At 38.5% G+C, this 27597-nt stretch overlaps 1 protein-coding gene across 1 annotated transcript in view; it reads left to right on the top strand.

Annotated features, from left to right (window-relative positions):
• Positions 1-8542: 8542 nt before the first annotated feature.
• Positions 8543-27597, top strand: part of si:dkey-9k7.3 (circularly permutated Ras protein 1) — a 123191-nt gene continuing 104136 nt past the window's right edge. The window contains exons 1-2 of the mRNA XM_028793788.2: positions 8543-8890; positions 19454-19545. Of these exons, the coding sequence (XP_028649621.1) occupies positions 19482-19545 (64 nt within the window). The 5' untranslated portion in view covers positions 8543-8890; positions 19454-19481. The remainder of the gene's footprint in view (positions 8891-19453; positions 19546-27597) is intronic.

Here is a 27597-nt window from a genome sequence, read left to right as displayed (position 1 = left end):
CCAGATGGCCTATTCTTGTCAAAATTGTTCTCATATGCTAATACAATCCAAAGAAACACATACAGTGTTGTCCTTCTGTATAGTTCATTTATTTATTCATTTTAATTGGAAAGCCAGGAAGTAAAACTTGTTTTCTTTACATCACAAAGGAAATCAAGCATGGGGAGTCAATTGTCATCCTTGAGCATTACTGTCTAACCTCTCATTTCCCATGCCACACTGCTTCTTACATTGTAGATGGTGCTATATTAAATGGTCTAAATGAAGCACAAACAAGGCATAAAGGTTTGTGGCACCCTTAGGCAAACCCTTATAATTGAAACAAAATAATAAACATGGAGTTCACGTGTTACTTTAATTATGTCTTTCCAGACGTGAGTCTATGATCCGGCTGAAGCAAGATGATGGTGGAGCCAGTTAAGGGGTGGGCAAGGCAGATGAAGCAAGTGGCATCAGTTGTTTTCCTGTCTGCAGGAAAAAGGATGGGAGAGGCGTTAGGTGACAGCGCCAACCCTCGAGGTGGAATGCCTAGTTGGGGCTGAGTGGTCTCGTGGCCTTGGAACCCATGCAGATTTTGTTTTTTTTTCTCCAGCCTGTTTTTTTTTCTGTCCTCCCTTTACATCGGACCTTACTTTTACTCTTTGTTATTCGGTATTGCCTAGTTTTATTTTTGTATTTTTTCTTTTTTTCTTTCTTCATCCTGTAAAGCATTTTGAGCTACATCATTAGAACATTAGAACACTCTCTAGACGAGATCAGGCCATTCAGCCCAACAAAGCTCGGCAGTCCTATCCACTTATTTCTTCCAAAAAAACATCAAGTTGAGTTTTGAAAGTCCCTATAGTCTTACTGTCTACCACACTACTTGGTAGTTTATTCCAAGTGCCTGTCGTTCTTTGTGTAAAGAAAAACTTTCTAATGTTTGAGCGAAATTTACCCTTAACAAGTTTCCAACTGTGTCCCTGTGTTCTTGATGAACTCATTTTAAAATAACAGCCTCAATCCACTGTACCAATTCCCTTCATAATTTTAAACACTTCAATCATGTCACCTCTTAATCTTCTTTTGCTTAAACTGTATAGACTCAGCTCTTTTAATTTTTCCTCATAATTCAACCCCTGTAGCCCTTGAATCAGCCTAGTTGCTCTTCTCTGGACATTTTCTACTGCTTCTATGTCGTTTTTGTAGCCTGGAGACCAAAACTGCACACAGTACTCCAGATGAGGCCTCACCAGTGCATTATAAAGGTTGAGCAGAACCTCCTTGGACTTGTACTCCACACATTGTGTTATATAACCTAATATTCTGTTAGCCTTCTTAATGGCTTCTGAGCACTGTCGGGAAGTCGATAGCTTAGAGTCCACTATGACTCCTAAATCCTTCTCATAAGGTGTACTCTCGATTTTCCGACCGCCCATTGTGTATTCAAACCTAACATTTTTACCACCTACGTGTAACACTTTGCATTTACTGACATTAAATTTCATCTGCCACACATCTGCCCAAGCTTTTGTTCACACAAATGGACCTACATTTCCACAGTTTTATTCTCCCTACATTGGATCTCAGTTCAAAATTCTGGTATTCACTTATAGAGCACTGCATGGTCAAGTTCCCCAATATATTATGAACCTTCTTCAGCTCTACACCTCAGGCCATGCTATGAGATCTTCTCAGTCTGATCTCCTTTCGGTCCCTCATACCAGACAGAAGACACATGGGGATCGCACATTCCAGTCCATTGCTCCAAGGTTATGAACCAGACTTCCACTGACATTGAAATTTGCAGAATCTACTGAATTGCTTATTACTCAACTGTTCAAACTGGCATTTGGGAAGCTTTTATATTTATGTTGGTGACTTTTATATTTTCGTCGTGTTTCATGTTGCTTTCATATTTCATTTTATTTTGTTTTTTATTGTTCAGCGCTTTGTGACTTTTGTCTGTGATACGTTCTTTCTAAATAACTTTTTACTTTCCTATCTTCCTACTGACCAAAGACCTGCTGCCAGGCTAGCTATTGATGCACCCCCATGTGCGCCCTGTGTCAAAGAAGCAGCCCATTCAAGTTCCTTCAGCAGGTGGAAAACAGAGAGTGAGTTTTTGCATGGCAAGTGTATTTTGTGTACATTGTCATTTGAAAGTGGACCACTCAGTGCTGATTAAATTTTTCAGTAATATAGAAAAAAAAAACATGTACAAATATAACATTTTCACCAAATTGCCAAAAAAAACTTGTTGATTGATCAGCTAGCCAGCCAATTGGCATTTTTGGCTGATCGAGTTTTGTTGCTGTTTTGAGCCCATTCACACCTTTAACAGTTTTTAACTCCAGACCACAATACGCCTAAACAACTCGTTATTTGCCATTATTTTCACTGACACATTGTATCTTAACCAGCATTTGCAGATCTTTTATTTCTGTCATGACACAGATTCACAAAGCATCAGAGATAAGACGATTCTGTGATGTTGGCCTTAGAAGCAAAGTTTCAAAGAAAAAGCCATATCCAAAACTAGCAAATAAATAGAAAAGGTTAAAAATGGCAAAAGAACTCAAACATTAGACAAAAGATGATTGGAAAAGTGTGTTATGCTCAGCATCCTGGAGTCTTCTGTTTTCTGTTGCAGATGATACTGGTATTTGGTGTGTATTTAATGATGAAGACAACTGAGGACCTGTAAGATATTTGCTTCTCATGCTACACATTCTGATGTTCTTATCCTCTTATGCAGTTGCCTCTCTGCACCTTCTCCTTCTTTTTCTGTGCTGGTTAGGTCCAGTGTGCCCTCTTCTGTCAAGACAGTAATAGACACCTATGTATGACATCTTCAGTTTTTTAGCAGTCTGTCACATGGCATAACCTTCATCCTGCAAAATAAATAAATACACTGCTATGCCCCATGTCAAAGCTGATTTCTTTTCAAAAAGTGAAATCTAAGCAAGTGGAAAAGTATTTATATCATATGAAATCTTGTTTTTCTTATTGTAACAATTACTGACTTATCAGTATCAGCTCTAAAATGTGTACTAACCCCTATTCTCTCTTCTGTTTCTATTTCCGGTGTCCTTTTGGTGGTGGCGAAAGCCACCACCATCTACCTGAAGCACCGTGATATTCCAACAGTGAAGAATTAAAAGCCAGAAGTCTGCATGTCCATCATTATCAAGTTCTTCCGTGAGAACCCTAGACACAAGAGGACATTTCATTTATGTTAGGTAGAATGCCCAGAGGGGACTGGGCGGTCTCGTGGCCTGGAACCCCTACAGATTTTATTCTTTTCTCCAGCCGTCTGGAGTTTTTTTTTGTTTTTTCTGTCCACCCTGGCCATCGGACCTTACTCTCTTTTTTTATGTTAACTAATGTTGTCTTGTTTTAATTTCTTTTGTTGTTTATTTACTGTTCTTCATTATGTAAAGCACTTTTGAGCTACTTTTTTGTATGAAAATGTGCTATACAAATAAATGTTATTATTCTTATTATTATCATCAGAAAAATGTGTATTTATGATTATTTAGCTTACTTTAAGAAATCATGTCAAGTAAATTTTTCTTACCCCTTTGGCAGATAATTTGGTTAAATTATAGCAAACCAACTACCATTTAAAGTTTTTTGTCTAGATTTTGCATTTGTATTTTTTGCATTTGAGCTCAAAGCTGAGCTTATCTTGTAAGACACGTGACAGGATTCGGTAGCGCTAATGCAATTACAAAGGTTTCTCTAACTGGTGAGGAAGGCAGGTTCTATTGTTGGCATGGAGCTGGACAGTTTGACATCTGTGGCAGAGCGACGGGCGCTCAGCAGGCTCCTATCAATTATGGAAAATCCACTGCATCCACTAAACAGTGTCATCTCCAGACAGAAGAGCAGCTTCAGTGACAGACTGCTGTCACTGTCCTGCTCCACTGACAGACTGAGAAGATCGTTCCTCCCCCAAACAATGCGACTCTTCAGTTCCACCCGGGGGGGGTAAACGTTAATATTATTCAAAGTTATTGTCTGTTTTTACCTGCATTATTATCAATCTTTAATTTAATTTTGTTATTAGCAGTATGCTGCTGCTGGAGTATGTGAATTTCCCCTTGGGATTAATAAAGTATCTATCTATCTATCTATCTATCTATCTATCTATCTATCTATCTATCTATCTATCTATCTATCTATCTATCTATCTATCTATCTATCTATCTATCTATCTATCTATCTTTTTATTGGATATGCCGCAATATAAACGGTGCCCAACCGCCGCCCATTGTCTGGGTCACAGGAACACCTCCAAAATAACAAAAATAATTCACCTTTGTCCTATCTACCCCTTGCCTGCTCTTTAACTGTTCGCTCCTTTTCCAACCTGATGCTGTCTTTCTCTCACTCCAACAACAACTACCACTTCTGACCCTTTTTCTCCATCTAATACCCAATTAGTATTAACACATGACTTCTTAAGGATATGCTAGGAGAGTTGACCATTAGGACACTGAAGGAATTGCTGCTCAGAATGGGGCTTTGCAGCCATATGTGAATAATAAGTTAAAAATTAGTCATTTCAAGCAGTGATAGCCTTAAGCAGCACTGGTGATGTCTTGGCTATATTTTTAAAGCACTTTAATGGTATCTTGATAAAAAAAGGTAGCAATTTCTATGAAACAAATGAAAATGTCTGGTTAGACCCCAAACTTTTGAAGGGTAGTGTACAATAATGATAGTTAGTTTCTTTCACATTAACATCCAGAAAAATATCATGTGGAAAAGTGAAAGCACCACATGGCCAGGAATCCAGCACAATCTTGGTGTTTGCTGTGATGACCTTCATTGGTAATTCATAAATGATTTAAAATTTCCCAGATAAGAAAGGCAGAGGTTTCAAGGTAAGGTAGTGATACTTACCAATCTTAGTGCCAGTTGATTAGCACCGGTTGTAATGCGAGGGAGGATCCAAAAATGACAAGATTTTTTTCTGGAGGCTGAAGGGGTGTTAGCTCCGACATTTGCTGCTAGGTGCATGTACTAGACTGCCCTCTGCATCATTTGGGCACGTGGCGTCCTTGAAGTGTTCAAGCGATTGCGTGATGCAGTGTAGAAAAAATGACCCAAATCATGGTGATGAGGTGAGTGGCTTCTGCATCATGTCAACACTCCCGCCCACACAGCATCGACTGTCCGTCAGTTTCTCACGAAAAACAGGATGACAACGGTTTCCTGTCCCACACTCCCCGGAACTTGCACCCTGCGATTTTTTCTTATTTACAAGAATCAAGAGTGACCTTAAAGAAAAGCGTTTTTCAGGATGTAGAAGAGGTCAAGAAGCAAACGACAAAGGTACTGAAGGCTATCACCATCCATCCATTTTCCAACCCGTTGAATCCGAACACAGGGTCACGGGGGTCTGCTGGAGCCAATCCCAGCCAACACAGGACACAAGGCAGGAACCAATCCTGGGCAGGGTGCCAACCCACCGCAGGACACACACAAACACTCCCACACACCAAGCACACACTAGGGCCAATTTAGAATCGCCAATCCACCTAACCTGCATGTCTTTGGACTGTGGGAGGAAACCGGAGCACCCGGAGGAAACCCACGCAGACACGGGGAGAACATGCAAACTCCACGCAGGGAGGACCCGGGAAGTGAACCCAGGTCCCCAGGTCTTCCAACTGCGAGGCAGCAGCGCTACCCACTGTGCCACCGAAGGCTATCACTTTGCAAGAATTTCAGAACAGTTTTGAACAATGGAAAAGGCTAAGGATCTGCGCTGGTGTCCCAAAGGTTGCCGGTTCGAATCCCCGTCAGTGCCAAAAGAGATCCTACTCTGCTGGGCCCTTGAGCAAGGCCCTTAACCTGTAATTGCTCCAGGGGGCGCTGTACAATGGCTGACCCTGCGCTCTGACCCCAAGGGGTATGCGAAAAAAACTAACAAACACTGTTGTAAGTCGCTCTGGATAAGAGCGTCTGCTAAATGATGTAAAAATGTAAATGTAAATGTAAAATGAAAAAGCAGTGGGACAAGTGTATTGAGTCTCAGGGAGAGTATTTTGAGGGTGATTCAATTTTGGAATATGTTCTGAGAAATATACAATTTTTTTTATTAAATTCTCACTATTTTTGGGTCTCCCCTCGTAAACATTATGATACGGAGTTAATTTATTTATTGATAAAGCTAAATACAAGGTGGCAATTAAAAACAACTATTTTGGAAAAATGTGCTTACTCATTGTGACTACTAGAGGCTATCTCACAACCAAAACCTGACAAATGTGCACTCACAGCTCTCACAACTCTCCCAGGCTCAAAACACTTTTATTGAAAAAACAAATCAAGTCACGACTTTTCCAGTGATTTTCAATTGTAACTTTCATTTTCAGTGTCTTAACAAGTTGGAGGCAGTCGGTGACACAGTCCCGTGAGCCAGGTGTGCAATGTGACATGCTGAACGACGCACAACAGCTAGTCTGATACTCCCTCTAATACAGTCAGACAAGTTTGATTTTATCTTTAGTCGTAGAGGCGGACTGTGTGCTCATAAGAGCTGACAACCAATGGGTGCTCATTCAGAAGTACAACGCATAGAATGCAGTATCTATCTATCTATCTATCTATCTATCTATCTATCTATCTATCTATCTATCTATCTATCTATCTATCTATCTATCTATCTATCTATCTATCTATCTATCTATCTATCTATATCAATGAGAAATGTGAGATATGGCCGGTTATTTATCCCGGCCAATACCCCCAGGTCGCCAGATGGAGCCCTCCTTGCAGCATGGAGGTACCCCGAATGCCAGCAGGGAATTATGGACAGTGGACTTTTAATGCAGAGCCCTGCTGGATTTATTGATTATTGATTTATTAAGTATTGTGGAGTGTGCTTTGTGCACATTTATTATTATAATAAATTCATTTTGGACTTTTATCTGGTGTCTGACGTCTGGTCTGAGGGTTCAAGGGGTCACGGGGACCCTTAAAGTGTCACAGAAATTAGGAATGCTTATGTTTTGGACCTCACAAACAAGAGAAACTCATTTAGCTGATGTCTTGTATTTTCCATTCCATGATAGAATAGAAAAAAGAAAAAAAGGGCAGAGATTGGGCTGAACTGGGCGTAACTGGTAACTCTTCATAAAGTGGCAGCTCTATCATGCAGCACACTATTGGCTGCCACAAAAGGGCGTGAGCATGTTGGTAAATATGACTTGGGCTGCAATTTTGAGCAGTTTAAGTTGACAAGGCCTGATGACGTGATCAGCAAATCTAACACAGACCAGAGCTAGAAATCTTGTAATATGACATCAACTTAAGAATTCTTCCTTCCACAAAACAGTTCTTTCACCATTTATTTCCACTATTCATGCCTCTACTATTCCCAGATGAGATATGTCTTCCTCCTCTCCTGATTAAGACTTGGCTGGGTGATGTGGAGCAATTCTTTTCCAACCTGGATCTTAAAGTACTTCCAGTGCAACAATACATCTACCAGGAAGCATTCATGAGACTTCTGTAGGACAAAGAAACCTCTGTCTGAGAGCTCACCCTGGTGGTGCCCAAGTACCTCTACAGGGCTACCCATCATGACTACACTTATACAAAAGGAAGGCCTACCAGTGGGATACTGCCATCCAGCAAACTTGGGGAACACATGGCCCTTCCATTATAGCAGCCTCCTGACCAGGCCGCCCATCCATCTACAGAGTCCACCCATTCTGAGGGCCCGGTAAAGGGGGCTTCATTCCAGCAGGATTGGCAACAGATCCCTGCTTTCCATCATACCATATTTAACTCTACAGCTATGGGGAAGAGATCACACAAAACAAATTCTGGTTGTGCTTCACTGTCTGTCATCACTTCCTACATATTGCTGAAATCAGACAAAGGACCTCAGCTAGTTTATTGCCATCACCGTAAAATGGAAAATTAAATGAGACAAAAAGCTGACTGCTATATTGTAGAAGCAACTGTGCCAAACACAAGTTAAAGTCTGCCTGACTTATGGCTGGTAAGTACAGGTAGGTTCCCAGGCCCTCCATTGACAACACATTTACTTCATTGATGGGACGCATGCTAAAGGCACTATATTGGTATAATGACTAATTGCTAGTTGATCCTTGCATGTGTGAACCCTTTGCTTTGCACATACAAATGTATTCAATACGTTAGTCTCCTCTGCAGCACCAACAGTTGTCACTTTGGGTTTTAAGATTTGAATCATTTTTGTACATGAGATGGTCCAGAATAAGAATCATTAGCCTTGCCGCTCTCTGCCACTAACCCCTACACTCATTTAGTGACATACGTTATCAGTCAGGGTGTGTTTAAAATTTGTTGAAAGGGCTTCATGCTTCTTCACAGCTGCCTTAGGTGTGTGCGCTTTAGTAGACCAAACAAATTTCCTTCCCTTTGTGACTTCCTGCACAGATTCTTTTATGCATGACATTTAAAACAAATAAGAGGTTTTAGGTTGATACCCAGTCAGTTTTAATAAGTTTCCATAGTGACGTACTTCTGTCCAGCCCCTTTAGAAATAAGCAAAAAAGAGACTACTGACGTGAGAATGGCAGCGAAGCCTGAAGTAAGTGAATTTTGGTGCAGATGCCAACAGGAAACCTCATGCACACAAGAGTGTCGCTCACTTGCTTGTGAGTGTTAGCTTCCTTTCTGAGCTCACTGCTCTGTGATATTCCCCTCCAGCAAGACCAGCCAAGGAGCATCGGGCCGGTGGAAGGGTGGCTTTTCTATCACCGATAAGCAGATTGGAGCTGCAATCTCATCTTTCTTTCCTGATCTGAAAGCAGAAACAACTGGGGGTATGACTGCTCCACTCACTGCTGACAAGAGGGACGTGACCCCAAAATCCAGGTGCAGTGAAGCCAAAGAGAATTAAAAGGTACGGCTCTAAAAGTCTTTGTGCCATGTGACTCATTGAGAAGCAGGCAGACAGCATTTCAAAGGGTGGTCTTCTGCTTCCAGACATTACCAGTTTCAGTCTGTGTCTGGTCTGTGTCACATTTTCATGTTGTCTCTTGTGCTCATTCATCCAAGTTTCCTGTTGTCACATCGATTAGTATCTCTAGATTGTCAAAGTGTGTGTTTGGTGTGCTGTGTAATACCCTGGTGTTCCATCATGCTTTGAACTTAACAGCTGGCACTAAAAAGCAGATTTGTAAATAAAACAGACATTTCTCTCTTGTATTTTTGTTATTTGTTACTTGAAGCCAAGCTCAGGAGCTCTCTGACATATCTTATGTGAACAAAATAGCTTAAATGGCATCAATCACACATTCGTGATTAATTAGGTGAGCACCAGGAATAAGTACATATGATCTTTTAGGTGGAACATTGTCCCAAAAAATTCAGGGTTTGAAGTTTTAGCCCAAGTTTAGTCCTACAGTATGCATTAATGGAATGCGTCACATGCAATCTATGCACGGCATTAACGTTTGTCAGCTTCAGTGACCTGGTGGACTTTGTCCTCAAAGAGACTTTATAAAGGCTCACCACCTGTTGTTACAGTGTCTCCATGCTACCTGGCCACCTCAAGGTTTTCTCTTTCTTCCTTCTGGTAGATTTCTCTGCTTGAACTCACTCCTCTGAGATGACTTTCCTCAGGGGCACAGTAAGGCTTTTAAACAGGGGAGGAAACTTGTCATTGGACCTCCATCAACCCCATCAACACCATCTCCCTGCTGCCCTACTTAATATTCACCCTGTGCAAAATGCACACAAAATCCAGCTTTTTAGCATCTGATCGTTAAGAACTCTTATGACATCAGGATGAGCGTCTGATTTTAGAACTGATGCAGATCGGTATAGAAGCTTTCATGAGTGTTAAGCCTGAACAAGAGATGGCAATATCAACAATTTTAAATTGTGATGGCCCACTGACCCTGACGTTTTCTTCAGTTACTGCACACTCATCACTTACTTGTTACCAGAGTTTTCATCTGTTTCCGGTATACTCATTTCATGGTCACTTATTATGTCTTTGTCTTCATCGTTTGAACTGTCCTCTTTTTCTGGGTTTTTTCATGGTCGCTTTCTTCATTGGACAATCCACTTCTCTCTTGCCCCCTCTTTGCTTTCCTCGTCTTCATACACATTTTAGCTCTGACAAGGTGTATTTGTTGGATGGCTTGAAGTGAAAAAGTGTGTGAGCAGAATTAAAGATTGAAATAAAGACTTAATCTCACTATCCTGTGGAGGATAGCATATTGGTTACTTCAAAACTGCATTCTGTAATATATATTAATAATATGAGGCTTTATATTAAGATGTACCAGAATGTAATTAAATTGATTTTATTTTTAAATATGTTTTTTGTGAAATTAGTGGGACCCCCCCAATTTGGATGGGGCCCAAGGTGAATACCCCCTGCCCTCTTATGTAGCTAAAATCATATTATGTGGATCAGCAGCATCAGGCATATTTGAGGGATGATAGCAACTAGTGAAGCTAAGCTGTGTTTGTGGATGGGCTTTTTGAAGAATATAAGAATGTAAGAAATTTGACAAACAAGAGGAGGCCATTCAGTCATCATGCTTGTTTATTTAGCTGGTTCTCCCAATATCTCATCCAGGTAATTCTTAAGGGCTGTCATAGTTTCTGCTTCAACTATGTGACTTGGTAGTTTTTTCCAGATTCCCACAACTGAGTAAGGAAGTCTTTACTAGCTTCAGTCTTAAAGGCACTTCCCCTTAATTTCCACTTCCACATACGTGGTTCGCCATACAGATGAAAAATTTGATTGGATCTGCTTTATCAATGCCTTTGAAGAATTTGAAGACATGGATTAGATTCCCACACACTCTTCACTGTTTGAGACTAAACAAGTGTATTTCTGAGAATCCGTCAGAGTAGGACATGTCCTTAAGTCCTTCCTCTCTGCAGAGCTTCAAGTGCTGCTATGTCTTTTTTGTTTCGTGGTGACCAGAATTGCTTACAGTACTCCATGTGTGGTCTCACTAGGGCATTATGTCATCTACGAATAGCATTCCTCAATTTACAGTATATTCGACCGTTATTACAATATAACCTACCATTGTATTTGCCTTTTTAAACATTTCTGCATGTTGCTTAAACAATGAGAATGCTGTGTTAAGAAAAAATCCTATATCCATTTTAAAGGTTGCTTCCTGTAGGACAGTATCTGACATCTTTTATTTATAATTCACATTCCTTTTGTCCATGTGTAGCACTTTTAAACATAAAACTGTATTTTACAAGTGTTCTCCCAGTTCTGAAGCTTGTCTAAGTACTGTTGAATTTATTTTGCTGTGATCTTAGGGTCTGACAATTTTAGTATCATCTGCGAATTTCACAATTTTAATATCTATACTGAAAACAATATGCAAAAGAGTAGAAAAAAGTAACAGTCCAAGGTCAGACCCCTAAGGGAAACCACTGATGACCTCACTCCAGATGGTGTTTTCAACTCTCATCTGTACTCTTTGCCTCCTGTTGGCTATGCAACTTGAGATCCATTTTTACAGGTCACCTCTGATGCAGACAGCTTGTAATGTAAGAATGACTTATTTACAGAGTCTGCATATTAAACAAAATAATTCAGTTACAAATTAACATAAGGGTCAGAGAGTATAATAATAAATATAATAACAATAATAATGATAAAAATTTACAAATGACTGTCAACCTTTCTAGGTTCCATGAAGGTTTCAGTCCCCTTTGACATTATGAATGACTTAAGTGAAATCTGAAACTGTATGTAACTGTAATTCTCATCGTCATCATCATTATCATCATCATCATCATATTTTCAGGAAACCACCCAAACAATTGTGCTTGTGTGTCATAAAATCTAAAACAAAGACAACATTTAAACTTTAATTCAACTTAAATATAACGGCAATCTAATAATAATACAAATCATAGCATAAAGTGCAAAGAATTACACTAACATGTCCCGTAGAATAGACACCACAGATGAGAATCTCAATTTAAGCTAACACAAAGGTTATATAATACTGCTGTAAAAATAATGATAATAATAATAATAATCTCTCTATTATATAAAAAAATCCTGGGACAAGACAAGACTTTTTAGCCTGGGATGAGACGTGACGAGACTTAGTACCAAGAGATTTAACCACACCCAGGGCAGGAAATAAAAGACAAAGAGTAGATGACAAAGTAAAACGTCGTGAAGAGGTTCAAAAATGTTGGCGCCATACACATGCAGAGCAGGTTAGAGATTATGAAAGTACTAAAATTTGAAAATCTCAAAAAAATTATAGTAAAGATTGCATTAGCGCAAACAAACAGAGATTATTACTCAGTGAGTTAATGGAATAGCGAATAGAGATCAAATATATTGTTCATCTTAAAACTTTAAGTCGGAGACTTGTAGATCGTCTAATTCGTGTTGCCATCAGGGAAAAGTAGTGTTTCTTCCCAATGAAGAGGCGTATCCGCAAGAATTAAAAGATTTGTTGTTCGGTGAAAGTGAAATCCACATACGCGAGAGGCAAAGACGCGAAGTAGCTGGCGTGTAGCACAGGCCGGAGGGTTGGCGAGCGAAGCGAGCAGAGGGCGAATCCCCCTAGTAATAATAATGATAAGAATGATACAGTTTTCATTTATTTAAAACTGTGCAGTGAGTAGTGATAGACTTTAGAAGCTTGGCTCATTTAACCAATGTGTTTGTTATTTATTGATTTTAATAATAATAGTAATAATAATGCTAATAATAATAATAATGTGTTTATGTTTATATGCTTTAATAATAATAATAATAGTAATTACAATTATGTAGTGCTTTTCTAACCTAATCAAACCTTCAGCCACCATCAATGTCTAGAATCCACCTGGATTATGTGACCGTAACCAATCATATGCCAGTATACTTACCAAGTGGTGAAGGGGTGAGGTACGTAGTTAGCCAGTAAGTGACAGGGGATGATTAGGGGTTCAGAATGGACAAGGCCATGGTGGGTAATTTAGCCACAACATCAGGATAAACCGTAAGATGGCAGGTACCTTTTATGACCACAGAGGGTCAGAACCTCGGTTTCATGTCTTATCTGCAGGATGGCACCATTAGTACAACATAGTGTCCTTGTCACTGCACTGGGACATTGGGATCCACACACAGACCACAGGGTAAGCGCTTTTTGATGGCCTCACCAACACCTCTTCCAATAGAAATCCAAGCTTTTTTTCCTGATGTTGTCCAATTCAAGTATTTGTCGGACTGTTCTGACTGCACAGGATGATGTCAGGATTAATTATAATTAAAACTGGAAGATGAAACAAAGTCAGAAATCTAGCCTGTTTTCAATTAAATCTGGGACATGAAACCAAAATTGTTCTAGAGATAATGCAGAGAGATGGTCAGAAGCCAGAGGAGCATAATGTAACCAAACCAAAATAAAGGACATATGTCATAGTCAAAAACAAAAAGGGATCATAACCAAAAATTAAGAACAGCATTACCAACTATTACCAAGTATTTCGGTGAGTATCCACAAACTTGGACAACCAGGAACTGCAGGACGCTAGACCTTTATACCTTTGACCTTGTGACATCATGTGTTCTGGTTGACCCTACATAGCCCTGGCTGGCAAGAAATCCAAACAAAACACACAAAATGGCAATGCATAGATCGTAAATAAAATGGTCCTGCAGAAAAAATTATTTTTAATGTTAATAATGGCACGTCTAAATTAAAACGGAATTTAACCCTTTTGTTTCCTGGCCTTCCAAGTCTGTAAAACATTTAAAAATGTAACTTAGATAATGAGAAGTTTATTAGGTCATTGGTACTACATGTCCAGAGTAAAGTGAAACTTTGACTTTTATGTGCTAATCAATATGAGACACGTCACCATGATAAGTGAGAAGAGCTGCCTTACCTCAGAACTTCTGTCTTCTTCACCTGAAATACTATAGCTCAGGAAATGTTTCTTATAAGAGATGAGCAAATAAGGAAATGTGTCTAGTTTTTGTTATTGGTCAGTCCATTAGTTTTGGGAAACAGAAAACTGGACGGTTAAGAGAATGTTTAAGAACTGTGTTCTAACAGTATTTTCTTTATATATATATATATATATATATATATTTTTTCTTTTATTTTCAAAAATCAGTACATTACAGTAAATTCAAACATATAATTATAATATAAAAGATACAACCATTCACTTTGAATTAGACATAATAAAAACGAAATAAAAATGGAAATTAAGCAAAAGCAAGATTCAACCCCCGCCTGTAGAAATTTATAAAGACAATGACAAGTGCAAACTAAAGGAGGACCAGCAGCATCTCCTTCAGTGGCTTGAATGTTGACAATAAAGGTTTCTTTCCCATATTTGCTGATTTCATGATGACATCAGTTTGTTGGAAAACAGCTTTTAGGCTTTGTCTCTGTCAAGCAAATGAAGACTAGCACATAACTTCTGAAGTTCGATTAAACAGACGGACGTACTTCTTCTTTCTTACTTACAGCAGTAGTCCTGACAAAGCAGTTAAAGGAGAGACGGTAACCATTTAAAACTTCTGGTAATCCAAATTTTAAGTAAAAAATATTTATGTAAGCAGGGATTTGTGTACAATAGTAGGGACAGAGGTATTACCTAATAAAAGTTTGAAAAACAATATCAATAATAAAATAAGTACAAGTATTGAAAATTCTGTCAGTGAACAATGACTGGACATAGTGTTCCATAGCAATAAAAAAAGTCTAAATTCCAATTTCAGGCCACATAAGTATAAGCATCAAAGATATTGATTAACTTTTGAAACTCAAAAATGATGAGGAGGAACATTGGAAGTGGAATATGAGACAAGAGTATGCCTGTTCACATCAAAGTGCGTAGCTAATGAACAAAAAAATGATTGTGTATATATACATATTAAAATGTGAAAGCAGATAATCAAACCTTTACTAAAAGTACTTATAAACATCTGTTATTATTATTATTATTATTATTATTATTATTATACCTTAAGTTGCCCTGTATGAATCTGAGTGGGTTTTACATAAGTCTGTCCCACGATGGAATAGCGCTCTATTCAAGTGTTCTGTGTTATGCTGAATGCTGCTAAGATGGGTTTCTGCAGCCCTGAGTTGTGGGAGTTTGATCAGAAAATGTTTATTGTTGTTATTGCTTTTGCTATGAGATTTAAACTGCGCAGATACTGTCCATAAATGTGGGATTTAATTATTTAAAATGTCCTCTCTGATACATTCCTTTTAACTACCATTTAACTTCCATTTAACTACTATATAAATTAAATAATGCTGTATAAAAAATAAAAGAAATGTTAAAACAAGATAAGAACAAGTGCTATATAAATAAAATGTATTATTATTATTATTATTATATTTAAATGTGACTGTCACCACATAAATGTGGCCTTCTTAGTTGTATGGAGTTAGTTTTGCTTTGTCTGCTTTGTCATTCACTGCTGAGAGGCCTGTTGAAGTGACTTTTCCTGCCATGCAAAATCATCTGCTTTCTGCATGTGACTGAATGCTTTTTATGTGCCCGTGTCCATTGGTGCATAAAGGGAATGATGATGGGGTCACATAAGACCCAACACTTGTGACTGGTAATGTTCAAAATATTCACAGTTGATTTAAAACTAGTTTGTATTGATGTGAGATGGACAGTTATCTTCCTGGATTAAGTTAGCCAATAAAAGGTGTCATTTTGCTTGGCTTTTCTCTACATTGGAAAAAATATATAGGGTATTTGTACAATAGCAAATCACAATCGTCCATTGGCAGAGCAGAGGCTTCTCAACACATCCTGGTAACTCCAAAATGGCTTTTGGCAAGACATATATTTTAGATTTTTTTTTTTTAATGATGTAGTCTTGTGTATTCCACTTGAGGACAGAGACAATAAGACAATAAGCTTAGGACCAAAAATCAAAAGCATTGAGCCAATGTTGTTGCAAGTCAATGACAGACTGACTGACTCATTTGTGGCCTATAATTACTGAATCTAAGGAGCCAGTTCTACACACACACAGACACTTATACATATATACTGTGTATATACTGTATATACATATATATATATATATATATATATATATATATATATATATATATATATGTACTGTATATACATATATATATACTTTTTATAGTAAGAGAACAGACGGACCACGATAAAGAGTCGGGGCACCACCCTGGTGATCCCGTATACTTGGAATGTAATAATCAAACACATAATAATTGCAGAAACGCGAGTTCCCAATTAAACTGTCTCAAGATGGCAGGTCTTACAGTCTTATGTCCTTCCAGCAGGAACAGGCGGGTCTAGGCGGACACTAGAACGTGATGTCAGTGGTGCAGAAGGAGGAAGAGAAAAGGACACAGTGCCAACCCCTGGAGCAGCATGAAATTACAATCACCAGAGCCCCTTAAGCTGTCCACTATGCACGCGTGTCTGACAATATATATATACAGGGGTGGGCAAAAGTAGGTTTACATTTGTGAGTAAGCGAAACACAGAGTTTTTTCTTGTATTATTGTTTATTTATTAATTATTGCATTATATATCTGTATTATTTGTCTTCTTTTAAAAGATAACTAGGGGGCTTTGCCCCCTGCTTGCTTCGCTTGCCAAACCCTCCGGCCTGTGCTACGCACCACCCACTTCACGTCTCTGCCGATTGCGTATGTGGATTTCACTTTCACCAAACAACAAATCTTTTAATTCTCGTGGCTACGGATCTTCATTGGGAAGAAACACTACTTTTCCATGATGGCAACACGAATTAGACGATCTACAAGTCTCCGACTTAAAGTTTAAATCTGAACAATATAATCAATCTCTTTTTGTTATTTCAGCGAGTAATAATTTCCGTTTGTTTGCGCTAATGCAATTTTTACTGTAATTTTTTTGAGACTTTTGAAATTTCGTACTTTCATTATCTCTAACCTCCTCTGCATGTGTAGGGCGCCAACGTTTTTGAATTCTTTAGATAGATAGATAGATAGATACGACGTTCTACTTTGTCATCTACTGTTTTTCTTTTATTTCCAGCGCTGGGTATGGTTAAATCTCTTGGCACAAAGTCTCGCCTCGTGGGATATGAAAGTATCTCTCTGAAAAAGTCACGTCTTGTCTCAGGCTAAAAAGTCCTGTCTCATCCCAGGATTTTTTATTATAATAGAGAGATAAGTTAATAAAGCTATTGTAATAATCATAACCTGCATGCATTTTTTTCATACAAACCATCTGTAAGCCTACTTTTACCCATCCTGTATATATTTTTTCTGCCCTTTGAAATTGTTTTTCATAATAATACCAGGAACTGTACAATGCCTTTGGGAGCGTAATGTTACAATACAATACAATACAATACAATTTATTTTTGTATAGCCCAAAATCACACAAGAAGTGCCACAATGGGCTTTAACAGGCCCTGCCTCTTGACAGCCCCCTAGCCTTGACTCTCTAAGTAGACAAGAAATAACTCCCAGAAAAACCAAGTAGGGAAAAATGGAAGAAACCTTGGGAAAGGCAGTTCAAAGAGAGACCCCTTTCCACATAGGTTGGGCGTGCAGTGGGTGTCAAAAAGAAATGGGTCAATACAATACAATACAATAAGCAGAACAGAACAAATCCTCAATACAGTATAAAAATAAAAATTTTAGAAGTACGGAGCAGAATTTAACAGTCGATGATATCACATAAGAAGATTTGGATATATTTAGAGGCCTGGAGACCTCATCCATCAAGCTGCCTCCCCCATTTGGCCATTCCATGGCTGAAACAGCGCTGGGCCAGCCAATCCGATGAAAGGACCCCTCCTTCCCATGATTCCCGCGATCATCCATTAGGAATGACTTTACCTTAGGCAGGCAAAACAACTTGACAGGTGGGCCGTGGCACCAAGTGCCACATTTGAGTACCGAGAAGAGAAGCAGAATAGGTGAGGGTTAGTATCCAATTATAACGATCATGTTACTTATGTTTTATTGTTAATGACTAACAACAGAGATGCAGTCTGCACAGTTAATCAGCAGCTCTAGTCAGGATATGCTAAACTGAAGTAGTGAGTCTTCAGCCGGGATTTAAAAGCTGAGACTGAAGGGGCATCTCCTATAGTAGCAGGCAGACCATTTCACAGTTTAGGGGCCCTGTAACTAAAAGCTCGACCTCCCACTGTTATTTTATTAATCCTTGGCATCTTGAGATCTTAATGTGTGCTCTGGTTTATAAGTCATGATAAGTTCCGACAAGTAAGCCGGACCTTGGCCATTTAATGCTTTATATTTTAAAAGGAGGATTTTGAAATCTGCCCTAAACTTAACCGGGAGCCAGTGTAAGGATTTAAGAACTGGAGTTATGTGTACGTATTTTCTTGTTCTTGTAATAGTTGTTCTTGTAACAAAAGTACTGTTGTAAAGTGATGCTGTTAAATGTTGTATAAAACAGCTATATCAACATGACTTTCGCACAATAATTTTGGCACTCATACAACATCTACAAGATTAGACTGCTGACAAAGCAGAACTCCTAGTCCAAGCATTGGTCTTTCCACTTCTGGACTACTGCAACTCTCTACCTGCATATGCCACCAAACCACTTGAAATGATTGAAAATGGTGTTCAGCCAGCCAGCACAGACATGTCACTCCTTTTCAGATCACTGCATTGATCCCTGTAGCAGCATGTCTTAAATTCAACTTATTGATGATTGTGTACAGAGTGCTCAATGGATCAGCGTGGTGATGGAGACACTTGTGAGGTCCTGTGCTCCTTCTGACCCACTCAGGTCTGCTACTGAACGATGTCTAGTAATGCCACCTCTGTGTGCCATGAAATCTCAATCCAGACTCTTTCCATGTGTATCACTTAGCTGGTGGAATGAGCTGTTTACCTCAATTTGAATTTCTGATTCTGTCAGGTGTTTGAAGAATGTTGTTTTGTGAATGTCTATCTAATTGATATTACATTTTTGTATCTTAGGAATTGTAAAAAGCTTGTTTTTTGTTCTGAGCTTTTTACTTGTAGTGGCCAATTTTGTACCCTTGTCCTGTAAAACTTGTTCCCAAATAGTCCCCCACATTGAAATTTACTCGATTAGATCAACTTCTTTTTTAAGTCGCTGGATAAAAGCATCTGCTAAGCAAATAAATGTAAATGTAGATGTGTCTGTGATAAGCAGCATTTCGTTCTTAGACAGAAACTTTAGGTGAATTAGTACAAAAGATGATTTTTTTATCATTTATTTTGTTCTGTTTGATCTTAAAATGGATGTCAGCAGGGTATTTCTGTCATATGCACTCAATTCATGCACGTAAGCTATGGACGATGTCTATGTATATTTTGAAAATAAAAAAATGCAATGTTGGCAAATTTAATTATGCTAACAGAGCTATCTCCAAAACATCTGCACTACCCACCTCTTATTTGCTCATTTTCATCACCTTACTTCAGTCGCATTAAAATGTGCTTGTCTTGTGTTTCAGCTCCGGTGTGGCAGCTTAAGTGCCAGCAATGGAGTTTGCCTGCAGCCATGTAGTGTGCAACTGGCAGCCATCCCCTCAAGACCGCCTTCTAGGTAAGAACTGACACCAACTGAGAGCCAGATATTTCTCTGAGTTGCTTGTCACACCTGAATAACTTTGAAAGGACACTGGAGTGTGAAAAAGATCCCATTTAGGTGTGAAGGTCAGAATTATTTACAATGATTCAAGCGAACAGAACCAGTTAAAGCAAACTCAGGACTCACGCAGGTCTAGTATTTAAAATTATGAAGGGAACAGCACCATTATAGAGAGTGAGGATATAAAGGTAAAGGTGAAAATGAAATTGAATTGATTATGTGCATTACAGTTTAATGCTAGAAAAACCCTGACAAAAGTTAAACTGTGCAGTTATATAAAAGAAATACTGTTATTACAACATGTACAGAATTCTGCAGGTAGAATTTTAACACACATTAAACCTTGAGTCGAATCCCGTAAACGCCATTGGGCCCTTGAGCATGGCACTTAACCTGCAATTGCTTCGTCCTGGGTATGACGTTAATCTGCGTCCAGCCCTGCAAGCAAGTCCTCCAACTTGCAGGGAAAACTTGAGGTTTGGTGACAGAATTGGCACTCCAGCCATCATAAAAAAACCCACACTGTTACACTCCATTCGAACTAGTGTGGTGCTGAGGTGTCACCCGCTGCACTCGGCTCCCAATTCAGGTGGTTCGTCATGTGGTGGGTGCAGCAACGCATTATCAGCGTATGCTCCCAACCTCTCTCTCTAAACCTTGGGAACATATAACCACCTCATTGATTTCCTTGCAATGGCTGCCTGTTAAATATCAGATCTCTTACAAGATTCTTCTGTTAACGGTTAAGGCTCTTAATGGTAGTGGTCTTTTCTATATTTCAAATATGTTAAAATACTATACACCCTGTCTCAATTCAAAATCATCTGATGTTGAATTTCTTGTTGTCCCACACACTAAATGCAAGTCACTGGGTGATCAAGCCTTTAGTTCTACAGCACCCAGGTTACGGAACTCTCTGTTTTTATATCACAGGGAGTCTTATGGTGCCATACTACATCTCATAAGGACAGTGGACAGAGGCATAAGCTGGAGAGACAGAGTGGGCGAGTTGTGAAATGTTTCCTAATGTCGTGTTCAAAGTGATACAAAAAGAAAGCTCACCTAGACAGCTTAAATTGTAAGATATGAAAGAGAGATTTTTTTAGGGATGAGTAGGATGAATAGATTAGTCAAAGGTGTTAAAAGAGGTTGGCTCATAAGACATTAGATCATCCACCGAAGTACAAGGAACTGCAGTAAACTCTGCGAAACCAGAATCGGAATCGAAAGTATTTATTTGCTTGAGCACAAAGCTCTTGCAAGTCATCCCCTTTTATTTTTTAAACTCTGGACACACTTTTACATGCTTGAAGCAGTCATTTATAGCATGGCTGTTAAAATGTCACACATCACATATTCTTGACAGCAGGTTTTTGCTATCCCTAGTCCCTCCGTGTGCCTAACGTTTAGTTAGAGTCTCTCCCGTTTTTATCCTATGATTATCGCACAGGAGTCACACTATAGAGGTGGCAGGGCACATAAACTGGGAATACTGGGATGGTGCTTGCTGGAACGTTGTTTTTCTGACCTCTCCTAAAGCTCAAATAGACCTCACCTTGTACAGCAGTTTGTTTTCTTCACTTAGGTTTTCATGTTTTTGACCTTCTGCTTTGTGTTTTTTGGTTTAACTTTACCTATTGTTTTGGTTTGATTTGACTTTAATGATTGCTCACCTGTTTTTTTTTTGTTTACTTCTGCTTTTTTTTTGGATTTGCCCTTTTCTGGTTTAGGCCTCATATCTTACTTTGTACAATAGACTACTGTATCTCATCTGCTCTTCTGTGCAAGATCATCTGCCTGCTTCTTTTAGAATTACGGTCTTGTGTAATTTAACTTGAATAGTTACAGTATATAGTCTGCTTTTTTGCGGGTTCACATACATTTGTTATTAATGTGAGTGTTCATCTATGCTTTATGGAGAAGAGTGTTTTGCACAGTTTCATCATCGTTTGAGCAAACCAGCATGTTTCTGATATTTTTATCTCTTAATCTCAATTTGCTTAAATGAAAATGATTCAGCTTCTTCAGTGCTTCTTCTCAGCCTGAACCTCAGAATTAGGCAAGTAACTCTGGATTTCTCTAGTACTGTTATATCTTTTTGTAACATAGAACTTAAATCTGCACAGAAAAGGCTTCACAAAAGCATTGTACAGCTTAAGGTTAACTTCCTCCGCCATGTTCTTAACAACTCATGATATGCAACTCGACATTTTATCAGCCTTCTTAATTACTTCTCTGTCTCAATATGAACTTTGACAAGTCGTGAGATGTACTTTCAAGCATCAAACCCCATAATTATCTAATATGCATAATATGTTTATTTCTCATGAGTAAAACATTTCTTTACATTAACTTTCACCTGCACCATATCTGCCAAAGTGCTGCCTTGAGCCAGAGGTGCCTTTGATTTTAGAGTTGAAAGGGAATTGAGCAAAGAATAATGCAGCAGGAAAAACAGTCCGGGGTTTAGAGATGGTTGAACTGTGGGATGAATTTTTATTAGAGGTGGGCAAGCCATTCTACACAGCCAGGTCCATTGAGCTTGTCACTTCAAAGTTATTAAGGCAGTGGTTCTCACACTTTTGCTATCATGGTAGCATTTGAGCTTTCACTCCCCCCCCCCGATAAACCTACACTCATTTTTTGAATCAGTCATATATACAAAGGACAGTAGAAACAAAATAGGTCAAATATAGTTTCATTAAATTGAAACAACATGAACAACAACTTTATATTTCTTTTGTCTTTTCATTCACTGTTTTGTTTTGGGAAGGTATAAATGCAGGAGAACCTTTGTAGGCTTCAATTTATCAAAACACATTTTTGAGACTTTTGTCACTAAATCGACCCATTAGCCTCTGTTAAGGTTGATCAGCGAATTTCGATGTAGCATTATTTGCAGCAAATTTGCTGCGTTGGCATTCATCCTTGTTTGTTGAATTATTTTTTCAGCGTTCCATAATACTTTACAAGGCCAGCGTGACATTCCCTAGAGCTGTAACTGCCAACATTGGATATGACCTCCCCCCGGGTATATAATGCTGATCATGTGCATTACAGACTGGTTGCGAAGCTTGTGTATCTCTCACTACATTCTGTCTTCTTTGATCTCACGGAGGCCGTAGTTGGCACTATGAAGAGCACACGATCGCACTCTACTGGCTGACACACTGCAGAATAGAACACTGAGAGAATCTCAGGGTTAGCAGAGAAAACTCATGCAGATATAAACTGAACATGCAGACTTGATGGAAACCAAAGGTGCTAAGGCAGCTGGTGAACTACTATTGCATCAGTATTCATAGCAGTTTTTTTACATTTTCTGTAAAAACAAACGCTATAAAATGTAAAGCCATAAAAGCACATTAATACTGTGTATAGCACGTGAACTCAATGTAAGGAGCTTAATTGATAAGTAAATAATGCAGGTTTTCAAATTTTATTTTTATGAAACAAATACAGCATAAATATCTCTGCTTGCCGCCAAATGTGCAGGTCAATCTTCAAATTCCACATCAATATAAAAGAAGGAGGCGCGTGCCCTATGCATGCATAATTAGCCATGTGGAGAGTGAAAACAAACCTTGAAAGAGCCTGACGCCACCACCGTCTCCCAAACACAGGAGACCCTATGGAATAATAATAATAATAATGAAAGATTTATTACTGTTTACAAGGCATCTTTATCTTTTTTGACAGAAGAAAAAGTGCAATGCAGCAGCATAGATAGTTTGGAGAGCCAGTGGCCAGTCGGTGATTTTTTTTTCCTTTTCTCCCAGGGCTGAATATTTTTCCAGAAAACTGAAAAGCACACAAAGCAATAGTTTCTCACATAAATCAACGTAAAACTTCTGCTGCTGCGTGCATTTCCCTGTGTGTGACCTTGGCATCGGCAGTGCTGGGGGGACAGGTGCAGCGAGTGCTAAACTGCTGCTGGGTTGTTTTCTGAAAAGCACACAAAACAATATTTTCTGACATAAATTAATATAAAATGACCTACGCATTTTTTTTGAGTGTTGACTACGATTTCAGCATTATCGCTGTGTTTTGAAGAGATGTACATTTGCGCGTCTCTGACTGTGGTCTTTTTTCTTTGATCTCATGGTGATGCAGTGGTTGGCACTGCTGCCGCACAGCTGAGGTTGCCTTTTTGGCCACAATAATCAGTCCAGAGACAGAATCATGTTTGGCACGGAAAGTGAGGCATCAAATGGAAGAAGAGATATCAGTACAGGTCATTACAGCTCAAGGAATACAAATTTGCGTTTGCCATAAGCTGTGGCTGAGAGCTTTGTTGGGGCTGCGCTGAAAATGAAAAGGAAGGTAATGCTGTTATTGCTGACTGCTAGTCCATAAAGTGGTGTCTAAGAAATCTTACTGGTTCATTTAACACTTCTGATATTATACCCAGAAGTGGTAATATGTCTGGTTAAACAATCTTGCCTTTCAGAGACCCCAGTTCACAAGCGGCTGTAAACTCCCAGGAAACCCCGTCCCTCGTCAAGAGCTGCTTGCTTCCTAGGTGGAATACACCCCGCTACTGAGACACTTTGTGCTCAAATTGTATATATATACTACAACCTCTTCCAGTCCCTGAACATTTACTATAATAAAAATTGGGAGTGGTCTCCCCTAGACATTCTTGTATACTCAGAGATGGGGATTTATATTTGAGGAGTAAACCGCAAGACAATTTTTATATTTTTATATTATGTACATTAAAGAACCAACAACAACAAATCAAATCAAATTAATAATATATTGAACAATTATTATTAAAGTAAAGTTGAATAAATCGAACTCTGCAGCTGCATGCATAAAAGGTAAAGTACCACTTCCGGTCAGCAGAAATAGGTCAAAAGTTGATAGAAATCGATGTTTTGTGACCTAATGCTTCTATGCAAAATTTGGTTGACCTAAGTGAAAGCGTACTCAAGTTATCATGTTTACATAAACACACACGCGCACGCACACACACACACACACTCACACCGACATAATTCAAAAAATTGTATTTTCGGACTCAGGGAGGTCTAAAATGTCGAGATTCATCAAAATCTTGAAATCAAATTTTTGGACGATTACAGTACTTTCCCTATACTTCGTATACAAGTAAGTAAAAAACGATCCACTAGACAAAAAGTTTCAAAACCGCTGGTGTAGATAATGGATAGGCCACTTAACTTTCAGTCAGGATTGACAAAAAGGTTCACATTTAAAACATACAGAAGTATATTCTGTCTTACCTTACCCATAATACAAATATATCCTGGTAACAATGGATAGTTTGGCTAGTGTTAGATAAAGAGCACCTGAGTGAAGAAGACATATTTTTTAATCCCATTTCATTTATGTAATAAACTTCTCCAATACCAACTAATACTGTGTGAAAAAGTAATTGCTCCTTAGGTCAATAAACCCAAATAAAGGGAAAACTGGAGTCAACTAACTGATAAGAACCAAGTTTGATCAAAAGCAGCTCTGCTCAGTATAAACCACCATTATTTTGACAGTTACAATTACAGTCAATCTGACAGCAGAATATTCAATAAGCACATAATGCCACAATCAAGGGGAATTCCTTAAGTGATCAGAAAAAAAGTTACTAATATCTTTCAGTCTGGTATGAGCTACAAAGACATTTCTAAGGCTTTGGAACTCTACCAAACCACAATAACAGCCATGACCTTCAAATGGAAAACACTTTGAACAGCAGTAAACATTCCCAGAGATATCCAGACTGACAAACTTTTTTCCCAAAAGTTCAGTGAGAAATAGTCCCTGAAGTCACAAAGGATAATAAGAAAACACCTAAAGAGCTGCAGGCTTCTCTTACCACAGTAAATGTCACAGTTCACAAATCTACAATCAGATAAAAACAAATGGCTTCACTGGAGAGTAGCTATGAGGAAAACCACTGCTAACCAAGAAGACAGTTGTGTGAATTTTCGTTTCATATTTGTCAGGAAACACTTGAATCATCCCAAACTTTTGACACAATGTACAAATGAGACAAAATCGAAACTGTTTGGATGATGCAGATCCCGTTAAGTGTAACTTAAAGTAATACAACATTGTATAGTAAGGGCATCATACCAACAGTCAAATATGGTGGTGGTAGCATATTGATGGGAAAATGCAATCCTGCCATATTTGAATGAACCATTAATTCTACACATCATCAGAAAATTCTTCAGGAAAATCGTAGGTGGGTCATGCAGGAGGACAATGATCCAAAACACAAAAGGAAGTCCACATCAGAATGGCTCAAAGGAAGTACAATTAAAGCTTTGTACTTGTCTACTCAAAGTGCAGACCTCAACCCAATAAAGATGCAATGGCAGAACCTTAAATGAGCGATTTATTGTCAAATCCCAGCCAATTCTTTGATATTACGGCTGCTCCGAAAAGAAGAGTGGGCTAAAATTCCTCCACAGTGTTGTGTAAAGCTGGGATTGAATTATTGGAAGTTCTTGGCTGGAACTAAAGGTGGGGTAACCAGTTATTAAGAGGAAGGGGATAATCACTATTTCACCCAATACCATTTTGCATTGAATAACTTTTTTCATTCAGTAAATGACATAAGTTGAGAAAGTGTTATTTATTTTCTCACTTAGTTGTCTATAATCTAATACTAAATTTTTCCTGAAGATTTGAAAATGTTCAATGTCAAACATGTGCAATAAGAGATGAAATGAGGAATGTTCAAATACTTTTTCACTGCAAAGCACAATATTTATCTCTCTCTCTGTCTGTGTCTCTCACACCAAATATTGTGACTGTTCTATCAATGGGTTTGAGAAATGAGGCCAAAACCAAGATATCATTAAAACAAAAGAAAGAGGTTTGTTTCAGTCTGACTAAACCGTGACGGCCTACAAGGGTTCTTAAAAGTTAATGGCAATTTAAAGTATTCTTTTAACAGAATGCCTTACTTCCTTGAACTCAATTCCACTTTATACAAATTCACCATCTTTCAAAGAGTTGAGTTCTTTCTTTGGCTGCACTCAGATGCGAACTTATGTCCTTTCTTTTTGTAGCTCCTTTTAAAATTCCACCTTGGATCTGTTGTGATCAAATGCATACAAAATAGCAAAGGAGTGATAGGCCTCAAAAAGGCCTACAAAAAGGTTAAGACCTTCACTAACCTTCATAATGATTGGCCTTACTCTGAGCAGCCTGACCCCAAATCCTCAGGCAGGTCTTGACCTGTACATAGTATAATTGGGGAATAGGCCTTAAAAATTCAAATTGATGTTCCAACATAACTAAAATACCTCTCAAGGGGAAGCAACTGGTAAACCTTGTATATAAGTAAAGGATGTATTTATATCAAACAAATGAAAAACAAAAATAGCAGAAATGAGGCAAAAGGGTTTGCCTAAAATGGTAAACTACAGCAAACAAGTCTCAAACCATAATCCAATAATCAAAATCCAAAGACAGATGCAAAGAAAATTTGGACACCAGAGAGTTCATTATTCACAACTGTAGAAATGTGCTACAGAAGGACCAGCTCCCCAACCTAAATATAAAGACTGAGGGTGTCATTCATCTGTGATGTAAGGGTGGCCCTGCCTCTAAGGGTTTCATTTACAAAACACAAGGAATGTAAGAAAATAGAATACGTACACAATATATAAATACCAAATAATAAATAAACACAACAGTAATAAAAGAATGACATATTAACAAAAACATGTGAGGGATAATAATTAAAAATATACCAGTATTAAATAAACAAGAAATAAACTTAAGCCATGGCAATATTTCTGGCTGATCCATAACTGGGTAAACTGGTCAGAAGTAATAGCCCTAGATTGATCTCCCTGCAGACCTCAAGGAGTGTGTCCTCTCACAGGATCTCATTTTGACCAGGAAGGTCAAAATGAGATCCTGTGAGAGGACAAATTGTATTGCACTGATGTCTGGACCATCCCTGAGAAAAAGAAATGTGTATTGAGATATCCAGAATTCTTTAGAAAGTGTTAATTTCCACAATTGATA

This window comes from Erpetoichthys calabaricus, chromosome 2 (genome assembly GCF_900747795.2).
Source record: "Erpetoichthys calabaricus chromosome 2, fErpCal1.3, whole genome shotgun sequence".
NCBI classification, from domain to species: Eukaryota; Metazoa; Chordata; class Cladistia; order Polypteriformes; family Polypteridae; genus Erpetoichthys; species Erpetoichthys calabaricus.
Note: the sequence above shows the minus strand (reverse complement) of the source record. Positions and strands in the feature narration are given on the sequence as shown.